At 52.2% G+C, this 14387-nt stretch overlaps 1 protein-coding gene across 1 annotated transcript; it reads left to right on the forward strand.

Annotated features, from left to right (window-relative positions):
• The first annotated feature begins 1908 nt into the window (after positions 1–1908).
• Positions 1909–13736, forward strand: LOC104025372 (cryptochrome-1). The gene is made up of 11 exons (XM_075722214.1): positions 1909–2044; positions 4924–5359; positions 6327–6443; positions 8143–8290; positions 8884–9024; positions 9878–10048; positions 10213–10353; positions 10871–11022; positions 11269–11366; positions 11899–12009; positions 13162–13736. The coding sequence occupies exons 2-11, from the start codon at positions 4947–4949 to the stop codon at positions 13248–13250; spliced, it is 1581 nt and encodes a 526-aa protein (XP_075578329.1). The 5' UTR covers positions 1909–2044; positions 4924–4946; the 3' UTR covers positions 13251–13736.
• Positions 13737–14387: the final 651 nt, after the last annotated feature.

Raw genomic sequence — 14387 nt, forward strand, 5'->3', positions numbered from 1 at the left:
ACAGAGCAGCAGTGCCCCCCCCCCCCAGAGGGGACCCCGCTCCCTCAGCCCCCTCACACGGACACGAACAGCCCCCCCCCCCCCCCCCCCAAAGATGGGAACGGCCTCCCGTGGCCTGACCCCACAGCGTCCCGCCAAGAGCAGCCTCTCCGCCAGCCTCGCTACTTCCTAATTAACCCCCTCAGCCTAACTAATTAACCCCCCCAGCCTAATTACCGCCCCGAGCGGCCCCCCCGCTCCGACGCCCCCCCTCACACAGCCGCGGCGGGAGGCGGCGGCGCGGCCCCGGGCGGGGGCGGGACTTCCCCCGGCGCCTAGCAACGCCCCGGGCAGCCCCGCCCCCCGGCCCGCTACGCCGGCGCTGATTGGCTACCGTTCAGCCCCGCCCCCTCGGCGGCGGCCGTTCGAATTCGAAGCGGAGGGGCGCTGCCATTGGAAGAGCCCTGCCGCGAGGCGCACAAGCCCCGCCCCCTGAATGCCACCCCGCCGTAGGGGCGTGGCCTGCGCAGAGCGGGGCGAGCCGCGGGCGGGGGCGGAGCGGGGCTGGGGGGGGCTGAGGGGGCCCGGGGCCGCCCCGCCGCCATGGGCCGCCCGCCCCCGGCCCTAAACCACGTTAAACGCCCGCGGGCAGCGGGCAGGGCCCCGATAGGGGCGGCCTTGCTTCCCCCCCGCTTCCGCGCCGAGCGGCCCTTGCGTAACCGCGGCGGCCCGGCCCGGCCCGGCCCCTCCTCCCCTCCCCTCCCCCGGCCGGCGTTGTGTAACCGGGCACCGCGGCGCTCCGGGAGCAACCGGCTGCCGGGCCCGCTGCGCCCCCGGGCCGCGGGGAAGGAGGTAAACGCGGGCCGTGGGCGGTGGGAGCCGCGGCGGGGGCGTGGGGCCGGGCCGGGCCGTTCGCCCCCCGCCCGCTGCGGGGCCGCCGCTGGGCCGCCCCTTCCCCCCCCCGTCCTCGCCCCTTCCCCCCCGCCGTCCTCGCCCCTTCCCCCCCGCCGTCCTCGCCCCTTCCCCGCCGTCCTCGCCCCTTCCCCGCCGTCCTCGCCCCTTCCCCCCCCCGTCCTCGCCCCTTCCCCGCCGTCCTCGCCCCTTCCCCGCCCGCCCGCGGGCCCCGGCCCGACCCCCGGCCCGGGCAGGGGTCCCTGGGCCGCTGCGGGGCAAGAGCCGGCCCAGCCCCTGGTTTTGGGGCTCTTCTGGCGCGACTTAACATGCCATTTTCTTGTATGGGCTGCTGCATGTAGCACTTTATTTATCACCTAAGCTGTTAGAGCAAGAGAAATAACACGGAAGCGTTGGATCAACAGCAGCCTCAGGCCTGGCTCGGTGTGGGGACCGGGATTGTGTGACCCAAATTCATGCAAAAAATTGGGATTCTTCTGAAATCCCAATTAAGGAATTGTTCTCAAGCCTGTCAAATCAGAATGCCCTTAAACAACTTCACGGTGACAATTATTCCACTTCAAAAGCCCAAATGGTGGTTCCAGAGGGCAGTCGCGAAGCTGCTTTTCCAGCTGGCTGACGCGTGTATTTAAAGCTTTATAATTGCGTTACTGTCACTTCTAAGCGGACAGGCTTACAGCCAAGGAGAGGATCTGTGGTTTGACTTGACAATTGAGAGTGCCTGCAGAGGAAATTAAACTGTTAAAAGTTTTCCTTCCCAGCTCGTGGGCCTCGGTCCGTACGTGCAGGGCTCCGAGGCGCGGCGGGCCGGAGGGCGGTGAGCCGGCTGCGATCCTCCTCTCTCGGGAATGATACGAAAGCCTCGAGTTGCTCAGACCATGTTTGATGCGGAATCCACCCCGATGCATATAGTTATGGTATTTAGGAGTGTTTAAACCTGGGTAACTCATTTCTCAATGCTTGTAGGAGCAGGAGCAGCACAGCTGGATCTGGATGGCGATGCTCTGACGGCCGCTGGATCCCTCCAGCAGATCTCTGCCTGCAGAGAGAAATGCTTATCAGCGGGAGAGCCAGGAGCCGCAGTTCCGTGGCATCCTTTTTTGGGGGCAACATGGCGTAAAGACGCCGGAGCGTCAGCCAGGTGACCCTCGAGGTGAGGCCCAGTTGTCTGATTTGGGGTTTTCCCTGCTGTGTGTTGTGTACCTCTCCCAAAGCGCGGGGATGCCTCAGGTGCGAGGTGCGTTTTCTGCCTGCGCTGGTTGATTTTTGAGGCACGGACATAATTCAGACGTGGCAGGGAGTCTGCCCGGCCTTGCTGGGTGAACGGCCTCAACTCCGCAGTTCATGGAGAGTCAGAAGAGTCACGGTGGGTAAATCCCAACACAGAGTCGATCGGCAGACAGCGCCCACTCTGCCTTCTCCCCGTCATCCCAGAGGATCTTCCCCTTCCTCCTGACAGGGCTGGAGTGTCCAATGGTGCAGTCCCTCGGTGCTGAGCCACCACCTCCTTTCGAACACCTCCCGTAGTGCTGCTGGGCTGCACCAGCGATCCCACCCTGTTCCTTGCCACCCGGCAGTGGGTCCCAGCTCCCACCCGGCCCTGACACCTCTTCAGCTTTGGGCTCGCTCCCTCCCCAGCGTGCCCCAGCCCCCTTTCATGGAGCCCCTGCTCCCCACCAGCTCCAATTCCCCCAGCCCCCTGTGCTGGGATCCCCAGAGCTGTTCCTAACCCTGGCCCCGCAGCCTGCCCTGGCTCGGTGTCCCCCTGCCCCGTGCCCAATCCCTCCCAGTCCCTGCCCTGGTGTGGCCCTGCTCCCCATGGCTGTGTCCCGCTGGCTCTGCAGGGGCTGCCACCACTGGAAGGGATGGGGTGGGCCCCCCGCCCCATTGGACACCCCCCCCGGGACACCCTGGGCTCGGGGCCATCCCATGGGCTTTGTGGGGCTGGCAGACCCCAGGTTTGGGCTGGCCCCAGGTTTGGGCTGGCCCCATGGGCTGCATGGGACCCCAAGTTTGGTGTTAGCCCATAGGTTGTATGGGCTCAGGGTGACCCCATAGGCTATGTGGGGGTGCAGGGCCCTGGGCTTGGGGCAGCCCCACGGGCTGCGTCCTGAGATGGTGGCGTTCCCAGGGGCCACGTGGGGCTGCGGAGCCCCGGGCTCAGCGCAGCCTTCTAGGCTGTGCGGGGCCAAGGGGCGCTGGGCTTGGGGTGGTCCTGTGGGCTTGGTGGGGCTGCCAGGCCCTGGGCTTGGGGTGGCCCTGCAGACCACGTGGGGCCGCAGGGCTTGGGATGGCCCCAATGTTCTGGGGACCGGGCAGCCCCCGACTCAGGGCAGCCCCTCGCTGGGGCCAGCTGGTGCAGGCTGGTCCTGTGCTCCCGCCGTGGGATGCAGGGGACTTTGCATGGTTTCCTACCCAAAAGTGCCATCTGGGTGCTCCCCCTGAGCAGTGGGAGAGTCACCTTGTTTTTCCTGTTCTCCCAGGATGTGTGGGCAAGGCGGTGCTGGAGCTGGGGCACAAGGCAGAGCACCCCGCAAAGCCCAGACCCCCGTGTTCGGCTCTGCGCGGTGCTGCCCAGAGCCCGCAGATTTGCAGGGTTTGCTTCTCGGGGGGTTGCAATGGGCTGTGTCACGGCCTGGGAGCGCAACTGGGTTTGTCTCGGTGATGCTGATGAGTGTTTTTGGGAACAGGGCAAGTCACGTCATCTTTTATGAGGCTGGTAAAGCTGTTGATTGTGGGTTGAGCGGGGCCAGGGGGCTAAGCCGCCTATTGCAGCCATTTGGGAGGGCGAGTGGAGCAGTTTGGCTGGAAGAGCTGAGCTGGATTAGAGACGATTGTTTGGTTCTTTGCTAATCCCTAATCTCTTAATGCTTCTCTGGGTGGTAACGCTTGAATTAGAAGCAGGTGTGGACCCACCTCGGAGGTGGGTGCTAGGCTTCTCCCCTTCTCCGTGGAGGGAGCAAGCTGGGGAGCCCTTGCTGGGTTAGGTACAAACACAAGGTGGCAGCTGGGCTCGTCGTTTCTGTTTGCTGCCGTCTGCAGAGTCCATCAGCAGAGCAGCCAGCAGTTGTGGGGCACTTTCTTAGACTTTGCCCTGAGCTACCCCAGACTGAGAGCCAAAATCGGCCCTCCTGCCTGTCCTCTAACCTCAGCTGAAGCAGTTCAAAGGGGAAGGAACGTGTGCTAATCCCTACATCAGTCCCAGTTTAGAAAAAGAGTAGTTTTGTGCGGTTATCACCACCCAGTGCTGCTATGGAGAGAGGAGGGCTTCTCCAGACACTTAGAAGCACCGTGAGGTCTCCTGGGACTAGGAAAGATGGATAAAATCTGTGGCAAACCGATGAATTGAGATACTATGCTCTTGTATCGGCGTTGGGTGGGCTGTGCTTTGCTTTCCCTTATTTCACCTTGAAGCCTTAACAGTCTTGTTAGTGAGGAAACATGCCGTGTCTTTCAGATGTCTCCTACTGAAATCCAAAAAGGCTTTTCACTGCCAGAGTGAGCATTGTATCAGGTCTTCGATGAGATGAGGGCTCCTGCGGAGCTGTTCTCCCCACAGCCCGTTGTGTATGTGAATGCAGGCAGAGCTCCCTGAATCATCTTTGCACTGTTGACTTATGGAGGGCTTGCTGATGGACGCATCTGTTACATATCATATAAAATGTTTTTGCAGTAAATGGAGCTCTGGCAGTTCTGTTTTGATTCATTCCTTCTGGTGAGCGCTGTTGGGATGTAATTTAATTTAGGGATTTCATTTAAGGGCTTGAGTGACTCATTTGGGGAAGAAGCCGTTCTCTGTGGAGCAAGGTGGTGATACAGCTGCTGAATGGTGGGACCTGGCTGAGGAGACTGAGGAGAGCCCTTTGGACCTGTTTCTGCTTTTGTCTCTCATGAAAACTTACCAAAAGCAGAAGAGATCTGCAGTAAAAAGAGCTGAAGGCTGTTTGGAGCTCCGTTTCTAATTGTTAATTGACCTTGTTCTTTAATAGGGATTGTGTATCCCCAAAGCCAATGGTTCCCTTCCTCTTTTAGCAGATCTGAGGAGAACAGCCAGGATGCCACATCGCACCATTCATCTTTTCCGGAAGGGACTTCGGCTTCATGACAACCCAACGCTGCTGGCTGCACTGGAGTCCTCGGAGGTCGTCTACCCTGTCTACATCCTGGACAGAAAGTTCATGACATCCGTGATGCACATAGGGGCCCTGCGGTGGCATTTTCTGCTGCAGTCCCTGGAGGATCTCCAGAAAAACTTGTGTCAGCTGGGCTCTTGCTTGCTGGTTATTCAAGGAGAGTACGAGTCTGTTCTTAGAGATCACATCCAGAAGTGGAATATCACGCAAGTGACTCTGGATGCGGAGATGGAACCGTTTTACAAGGAAATGGAGGCCGACATACGACGTCTGGGAGAAGAGCTGGGGTTTGAGGTGCTTTCCCTGTTGGGCCACTGTCTGTACGATACCAAACGGTACGTGATTGCCCCAGAGACCAGTGAGGTGTCTCCAGGAAGGTTGATTTTGGATTTAGCAAGCATCAGGGAGAAAAGGCCAAGTATCTTGGTCTTTCTGGATCCTAATGTACTCCTTTTGAGAAAATTGGACCGAGATGAACGTGGTACTGTTTGCTGGAGAATTTTTGTGTGTTGGTCTGCTGGAAGTAACAGAATAGATTTTTGCACAGGTGTTAGGATGTTGGGCTGTGATTTGAGCCTAAAGAGTTTGTTAATTTTTTCCCTTTTGGCAGTTTAATTCACTTCAAAACTTACATTAGCTACTCTTTTAAACAGAGTGAAAGAAATTCTTTAACACACTTAATAGGACTTTTATATAAAAGCTTTTGTGTCAGATTTTTTTCTATTTTTTTAATCAACTTTCACTGGTTACGCTTGGATCCAAGCTGTTACGCAGAGCTGAATGATTGAAGGTATTGAAGTTAATAGTGATAGGGAGGTGATCAGGAATACCTAAACCAGCCTTAACACTCCAATTCTGGAAAGCCCCTAATTTACTTAAATGAATGGACGTATGTGACTTGCTGTCTTGAATTCAAGCTGTCTGCTTGCACAGGTGGTTGCTCTCATAGAAGAGTTATTTACTGCCCTGAACCTGGGTTTTTTTTGTGCTCAGGCTGCCTCTGGCAGCCCCAGAGGTGTCCTGCACCTTGCACTCTGCCATGCTGGCTATGTCTGGCTGTACAGAGGTGCCCAGCTGAAGCTGTGGCTGGCATCCTGGTCCCAAGTCTCAAGTCCTGAGAGACTGCTCTCAGGGTGGATGTATGTTCACCCAGTGAAGTTTTACTTGTAAAATCTGTAATTTCCACATTCAGTTGCATGAACTGGGGCTGTTCTGGCCTGTGCCATCACCTTCGTATCCACTGGCAGCTCCAGCTTCCTTCTTGGTTTATATTATGGTGAAAAGTGATCTTGCTTTGCGTAGGATTTTGGACCTGAATGGTGGGACTCCCCCATTAACGTACAAGAGGTTCCTTCACATTCTGTCTCTGCTTGGTGACCCTGAGGTGCCTGTCCGAAACCTTACAGCTGAAGACTTCCAGTAAGTAACACCTAGACAGCAGGAAATTGCAGGTCCTTTTTCGCTGCCCAAAAGAAGAGCCAGGGCCACAGGCAGGGTGGCTTTGATGTTACATTGCATTACTTCTATGCGTGGAGGGTTATCGATTATATGTACAGGGGATGTGATTCTGCTCTTGGGGGGGGAGAGCAGATGAGAGGGGGCACAGTCCAAAGACTTAAGCTTTTGCAAGGCACATTGAGATAAACTTTTACTCACCTTAAAAGTCTGACAGAGGAGTGGCTAAGGAATTACAGGTCAGTCTCTCAAAGGCATGCGCTAGGTCCCTCACAGATCAAGATTCAAGGCAGGAATTGGATGAACCACTGTAGTTTGTTTTATGCAGGAAGTTCACTGGAATAATCATACTGTTCCCTTCTGGCTTTAAATCTTTCTCTCTTCCCCTCTGCTGTATGGGAAGGAGGGACCAAGCTCCCAGGACTTGAGAAGAAGCTCAGAGTCAAAGGTGTCTTATGTTTAGCTCTGCATGAGGAGAGGTCAGTGATCCAAAGGGAGGGAAGATTGGGGTAGGAGAGAGCTGGCCACTGGACTGCAGATACCTGGGACTTGTGTCAGGCACCTCCTTCGTGACCTCAGCTCTGTGCCCATAACCTAGGCTTAGGTCTTCCCATCTTGGGGGAATCCTGTTAATTCCTGAATTCCTCAGCTAGTCTGATGATAAGACCCATGTAAGTATTGGGACATATCAGTTCCTATATTTTTTCTTGCATGTTTTTTTTTTTTTTTCCTTTTTTTCCCCGATTTGTTTATTTGCACTTTGAACATTAATGATGATGAGAGATAAGTGGTTCACATGCTTCCCAGCAGGCCTGTGTTATGTCAGTGCTCTGAGCTGCACTGGCCCCTTCTGTAGGTGTCTGCAACAGAGCTGAGCTCGGTTTCTTACAGGTAAGTAGAAAGATCTCTATTGATATCTGAGTTCGTTCACAGTTTTTGAGAAGTCTGCATACCAGTGACACTTCCTTGAGCCTCCTCCTCTGTGTTTTACAGGGGGAAAAACCCCATACCCTGATGCTCTTCCAGCCTCGCAGGGGGCAGAGGCCTTGGGGAAGCCTCAGCAGCTGAGGCTGCAGAAGAGATGTGGGGGGACTGCTCAGAGGTGTGGGCTTGGGGAGCCCCCGCCTTGGTTAGGGAGAAGCAGCTGGGGAGGCGGACCAGGGAGCTGAGCTGCCTCCTTCCCTAGGAAACCTCTGCCAGAGCCACCTCTCCTCAGAGGCGCGGGAGCGGGAGCGGCCTTTGGAGGCAGTGCCGTTGCCGCATAATTATGTTTAGAGTCTGAGGAGGCTCTTGGCTCCCTCCCAGGGATGGATGAGACAGCTGGGGGAAGCTGGAGAGGAGATGCCTCCGAGCTTTACGTAGCGGATGGGAAGTGAGAGGGGTCTCTGAGCTGTGGGGGCTGCAGCCGACTGCTCTGAGTGCTGTAATTTGGTGGGTCTGTTCCTCTTCCCCCAGTTCAGGCTAGAACTACCTGGAGCGATTGCAGGACGAGCTCTTTCTTCCCCAAGGAGAGTGCAGCCTGGGGTTTCCGGCTGTGCTTTTGTTCCCCTGTGCTCTGGCTGTGCTGCAACAGGGGAGGTCTCAGCGTGTGCAATGGGCAGGGGTCTTCCTCCCTCTTCTGGCTCCAGTTCCCTCTTTGACAGAGGCCCCTCTCTCACTTTAGGAGGTGTAGGCCCCCTGACCCGGGCCTGGCTGAGTGTTACAGGGTGCCTCTCCCCGTGGATTTGAAGATCCCCCTGGAGAGCCTTTCCCCCTGGAGAGGAGGGGAGTCCGAAGGGCTACAGCGCCTGGAGCAACACTTGACCGACCAGGTCAGCCTTGATTTTACGTGGGTGATGATGGTGGCTCTAGATGGGCTGAGGTTAGCGTCCGCCTTGCTCCTTTTATGTGTGGTTGTGCCTGGACCTCAAGAAGCTGCTCAGCTGTACCAGCTCCAGCTGAGTATTTCCCCCTGGTGCTCGGCTCTTGGCAGCCAAGCCTGCCTTGGTGCTGGCTGCTTTTAACCAGCTGCTTTACCTACTCCCAATTTCAAGTGGAAAAGATCTTCAGTGCAGTGCTGTTGGACTGAGAGAGCTGTTCCCCGTGTTACAAAATCACCCGGCTCTCTGGGGAGACCAGAGCTTCACAGCGCCCACGGGTGAGACGTGGCCTTGACGTTGGGCTTGGAGGAGGTCCGTGTATTTGGAGATCATGGAGGAGGACGGCAGCCTGGTTTCAAGATGACGTTGTCCTTGGTGGTGGCGTTTGCGGGAGGACGGGCGGTGGGAGCGTTTTCCAGGCATGACATTGAACAGGCCTCTGTGATGCAGAAGCCAATTGCCGAGAGTTTTTTTTTCCCCTGTTTCATTAGCTGGACATGTGTTACCTTGTACTGCCTGAACCTGGATTTCTCTTTTCATTTTAGGGCTGGGTGGCAAGTTTTACTAAACCGAGAACAATCCCAAATTCGCTGCTTCCAAGCACCACAGGCCTGAGCCCATATTTCAGTATGGGTTGTCTGTCAGTTCGCACCTTTTTTTATAGGTTGTCAAACATTTATGCTCAGGTAAGAAAATAATTAGTCATAGTTTAGCAAATCCAGCAGTCTCATGTGTCTGGCATGTGAGGCTAGGATTTAGCACTAGGATTTAACACTCGGATCATCTTGGCAGAGAGCTGGTGTATCAAAAAATGCTACTTTGCTAGTGTCTTCTCACAGTGTCCTGTGAAATCTGTGGGTGGCTTTACATGTTGTGTGAAACACCTGTGAATGTATACAGCTTTTTCCCAATTAAGTTTTAGAAATATGATAAATAGGGAGCAATGAGACCTGGAAGCAGGAGGGAAGCCCAGGAAAACCCTCCTAAAATTCAGGGAGTTCAAGACGTCTGCCCGGTGAAGTTTTTGATCAGTTTAGCCTGTTCAAGCAGGTTTTCTTTTTTTTTTTTTTTTTAGAAATATCTGTTTTCATCTCTGACGTTTTAAGTATAGCATAAGCCAAAACCAATTTCTGAAAACTTATTTGATTCTTAAGAAAAATGATGGTTGAAACCAATCCAAGAAAACCAAGGTCTCCCTGAACCTCCTTCTTAAGAGCATCTCTTGAGACATGGCTGATCCACCTGAATTCAGCTAGTAATAAATGCATGTTTGGTTTAAGAAATCCCAGTGTGACACTATTTTGGAAGGTAGATGGAGAATATTTGAGGTAACACTGAGGTCTAACAGAGTTCAGCTTTGCTTTTGGGCATATAGCATTGCTTCAGATCTTTGATTTTTTTTGGCTTTCATGGTAAAGTGCCATGAAGCCAGTAGTGTAGTTAGATTTATTGTTATTTTATGGGCCTGACAGTCACAAAATGAGTGAGACTGCAGTGGTATATATGAACTGAAGCTTTCACCTCGCGTGTCTTTTGCAGGCCAAGCATCACTCCCTGCCCCCAGTGTCACTCCAAGGGCAGCTTCTGTGGAGGGAATTCTTTTATACAGTGGCATCAGCAACACCAAACTTCACCAAAATGGCTGGGAACCCCATCTGCCTTCAGATCAGTTGGTATGAGGATGCAGAGAGGCTCCACAAATGGAAAACGGTAACAAGATGCATTGCCACAACTGCTACATTTCAGTTTAGAGTTTTTCTGTTGCCCTGGGATTGTTCCCTGCTGGCTGTTTGAGGTGGGGCTTACAGCAGTGTGTAGGAAAGAAGTGTAATGAAGCTTTGTGCAGGAGGGCTGATGTTTCTTTTCTGCTGCAGGCACAGACGGGGTTCCCATGGATCGACGCAATTATGACCCAGCTGCACCAGGAAGGCTGGATCCATCACCTTGCTCGGCACGCTGTTGCTTGCTTCCTGACGCGGGGAGACCTTTGGATCAGCTGGGAAGAGGGCATGAAGGTTCACTTCTGTGGTTTTGTTTTCTCTGTTCTGGCTGACCTTGAGAAACCCCTGCAGAACGTGAGCCTGGCAGTGGGAGGTGGTACTGTAGAGCAGTGCTTCGTTACCGAGCCTCGCTAGAAATCTCATGGTTTATGAAATTTCATGGTCTCTTGCTCGAGTCTGAGCCCTGCTGTGCTGGGTGCAGTGGTGAGAGGTCGTTCCCATCCCCAAGGCCTGATGATTTTTGGACGAGAGGATATTGGAGACCTGCTCAGTCTGCAGCAGGCCTCAAAGCCAGACCTTTGGGCTTCAGGTTCCTCTATCACTGGGTCCTGCTCTACCTTCCTGCTGGCAAACTGTCTCGCTGGAGAGCCTTCCCTGTGTGTCCTGTGAGAAGGGTAGCCCAGACCAGCATGGTGCTGTACTTTTAGCAGCAAGCTTCACCCTTCATCTCCCAGCTTGTTTTTGTTTAATTTTTGCAACATAGCCATTTCAGGGGTGTTTGTTTCTTTCTCTTCCTGTCCCTGAAGTGCAGGTGTTTGAAGAGCTGCTTTTAGATGCTGACTACAGCATCAACGCAGGGAACTGGATGTGGCTGTCAGCCAGCGCGTTCTTCCACCAGTACACGCGGATCTTCTGCCCTGTCCTCTTTGGGAAGCGCACGGACCCCGAGGGGCAGTACATTCGGTAGGGCGATGCACAGCATGGCACCGTCGGCTCTGTTAGTGCTTCCTTGGCTCCTTTTACAGCAGGAGCTGGTGAACTCAGTCTGTTTGAAACACCGTACCCCTGTGAAACAGGGGTCATAGCATGGATTGTAGTATCAGTACGATCACCAAGAATTAATATGGCATAGTTTGGTTTACACTTCTCTTAAATGTACGAGTATTTGTCTGCAGGATTATAAAACCCTGTATTATTCCTGTTTTGTAGGAAATACTTGCCTATACTAAAGAACTTTCCCTCCAAGTACATCTACGAGCCCTGGACAGCATCTGAAGAGGAGCAGAAGCAAGCAGGGTGTATCATAGGTAATTCATTCGGATACCTTGCTAAGGATTTTGCTGCTGCTAACTTTCCAAAATAATTACATGCGCAAGATGGAAGTGTCACACTTCCAACACAAGTCATGCACTTATCTTCTGAAAATGGATTAATCCAGCAGTCTACCTTCTGTCAATTCTCCTTTAAAGTTTTTAACTGGAGTCTAATTTCAGAGTATGTATTTTTGCCTCAACTTCATGTCCTAAAACTATTGGATCACTCTAAGTTATTGCCTTTGCATTTATCTGTCTTGGATGCTTGGCTGTCTTTAAATAGTATCTAACATCTTGTGCTTTTACAGTTGCTCTAATGCATCTTTGAAGTCTCCTCTAAGCTTATTTCGAAATGGGAGCTCGTACTCTTTGATGGTGAGAAATAGGCACTTCTGAAGAGTGGGTCACGTGGTCTATCTTAGATGCTATTTATTTTAAGAAAAGCTGCAAGCATTCACCCTGGTGCAAATCCAGTGAAACGTCCTCGATTAGTTCTGTAAAGGCTGCTGTCTCCATGTTGCACCAGGTCAAGATTATCCCTTCCCAATGGTGAACCACAAGGAAGCCAGTGATCACAACCTGCAGCTGATGAAACAGGTCAGAGAGGAACAGTACAGAACGGCCCAGCTCACGAGGGGTAAGAGGTGCTGCAGCACTGGATGTTCAGTGTACCGCGATGCAAGGCTGTCACCAGCTTTGGGGGTTGGTTTTGTGTTGATTTCCAGGATGCCTTTCCTCTTGGTTACCAACACGATGTGCTGCTCTTCTAGTTACTGTTAAAATGGGAAAGCGGAGGTTGAGCAGTGTCCCTTCCCTTCTGGCTGCTCTTGCAGGATGGGAGCTTGCTTGTGCCTGCTGGAGGAATGCCCTCCCAAAAGCAGACCTTTGCTAACTTCTGCAGGTCTGCACAAACAGACTCCCAGCCCCCAGGTTTGCGAGGTGTACCTCCAACGTGCAGAAATCTCTGCAGCTCTGCTCACGCCTCTTGTGAACCAGAGCATTGTTGTTTGTCCTTTTTACCATGATCTACCCTGCCCTGTAGCAGGAATTATTTGAGATTCCCACTGACAACTAATTAGCAAAAAGCCCTTGAGAGCTGAATTGCTCTAAGAAATTTACCTTTTAACCTTGTTTTCTAAATAGGTTAAGCACATGCATAGCAAACTGGTAGTTATCAGGTAAGGCTGGAACACTCAAACTTGGGGCTAGCCTGAATTCATTAGGTATTTCCAGTCACAGAGATGTTCCACTTACACGGCACCTGTGCTCTTAAAATTGAAATCCTAGGGCCTGTGACGAGCTTGTAGCCTCAGCGGAATCCTCTGCAGGAAGGAAAGTGAAGCATCGCTTTTGTATTTAACAGTGTATGCCATGGCAGCCTCAGTATCTATTACAGAAATCCAACACGGAGCAGCCAAGGGGAGTCTTAAGTATTCCTGCCTCAATTGCTGTGGTCAGAAGGAATGAATTGTTCACAATCCTGTGCATACTGATGTGTCCAGGAGGTTGCACACTGGTACCTTCCAGATATAACCAATGTATGCTGAGAGTTCTTCCGTAAACCCTTTGGTATAGGGGAGTAAATGTTGTTGTGATTGCTCTTGGAAGATAGGGAAAGCCAAAATCTGAGAACCAGAGTCCCCTACTCCCAGTGTTGTTCTCGTTGCCTGTAAATAGAAGTGTTTTCTGGCATGCTTTGTAAGTTCACCTGCTACTGTCATTGTGGGTTGTTGCACTGAAGCTGGAGAAGGACTTGCAAACTTTAATTCTTCTTTCCTTCTTCCCGTAGATGATACAGATGACCCAATGCAAATGAAGGTAAAGCATGACCACTCTGAAGAAAACGTATCAAAAGGAAAAATGGCCAGGATGACATAACAATCTGAGAGCCCGTCAGGGATTACCTGTTGGGAACCAAAAAATGGCAAAAGGGGAGAGCCAGAGGCCAGCTGAACTGGACAAACTGTACTGACTGCTTTGCCCTGCAGATAGTGCCTCTTGTTTGTGAACTGGCCTCCAAGAAAAGTGTTGTATCTTGAATGTTTTTATTAGTGCAGTTATTTTGAACGAAATTGTCTATCTGTGAGCAGCTTACAAGCTGTTTGTTGCAGCTGTTGGGTAAATTCAAGAGGTGACTGGTTTTGACAGGACATGATGCTATAGTATTGTTCGAATCCACTTGATGTTCGTGCATCTGTATAAACAGTTTTGGTGATAAATACTAGTCTTTCCAACATGCCAGATAAATGTCAGTTGAAGAATATATGCACATTAATGTGATCACACATTAGTGTTAAAAGCTTGATTTGCCTGTCTTGTAGAGACAGAGGTTTAGGGATTTTCAGATACGCTTTTTAAGTTCACAGTTTGGGGGGACACAGCAGAATGCAGCTCGTTGTAAGGTTGTGTGTAGTTCTTACGACTTAAGTGGGACTTCTTATGCATTTTAAGGGCAATGTTGCAAAATGTCTCACTGAATTAGGGCTGATGTACAACTTTCTTCACTACAACTCTCCTTCTTGGCTAATTCCTCTGGAACTGTAGAGTAGATATTATTGCTATCATGTACCACATGTAAAACTTTACCCTTCCATTGAAATGTCTCATTGTGAAGTTTCACAAGGCTGGATTAGTCAATTATCTTTGTTATGGGAGTGGGTTTTTAATTACTGTAGGTATTACTTTTGGTTTTAAAAGAAATAAAAATTATTTCTGACATGAAAAATATAAGGTCTCTAGAGCAATCTGTTGCCACAATTGGCATCCACCTGTCCTCTTTGGAAACCTGGCTGCAAGACAACTCCAGCAGCAATCCGGCGCACCCAGACTCCTTTACTTTGAAAGCATCTGTGGACCTAGCGCAGAAGCAGCACGGGACCCATGTGCCCGAGGAGGAGGCCGAACGCTGCTCCTAGCAGCATCTTCCAGTGCTGCTGGTGACCTGCAGGAGCTGTCAGGGCAGTGCACGCCGGCAGCAGGGCGGCACTGCCTCCTGCTTCTACAGTAACTACAAAA

The sequence above is a fragment of the Pelecanus crispus genome, chromosome 17 (genome assembly GCF_030463565.1).
Source record: "Pelecanus crispus isolate bPelCri1 chromosome 17, bPelCri1.pri, whole genome shotgun sequence".
Lineage (NCBI taxonomy): Eukaryota > Metazoa > Chordata > Aves > Pelecaniformes > Pelecanidae > Pelecanus > Pelecanus crispus.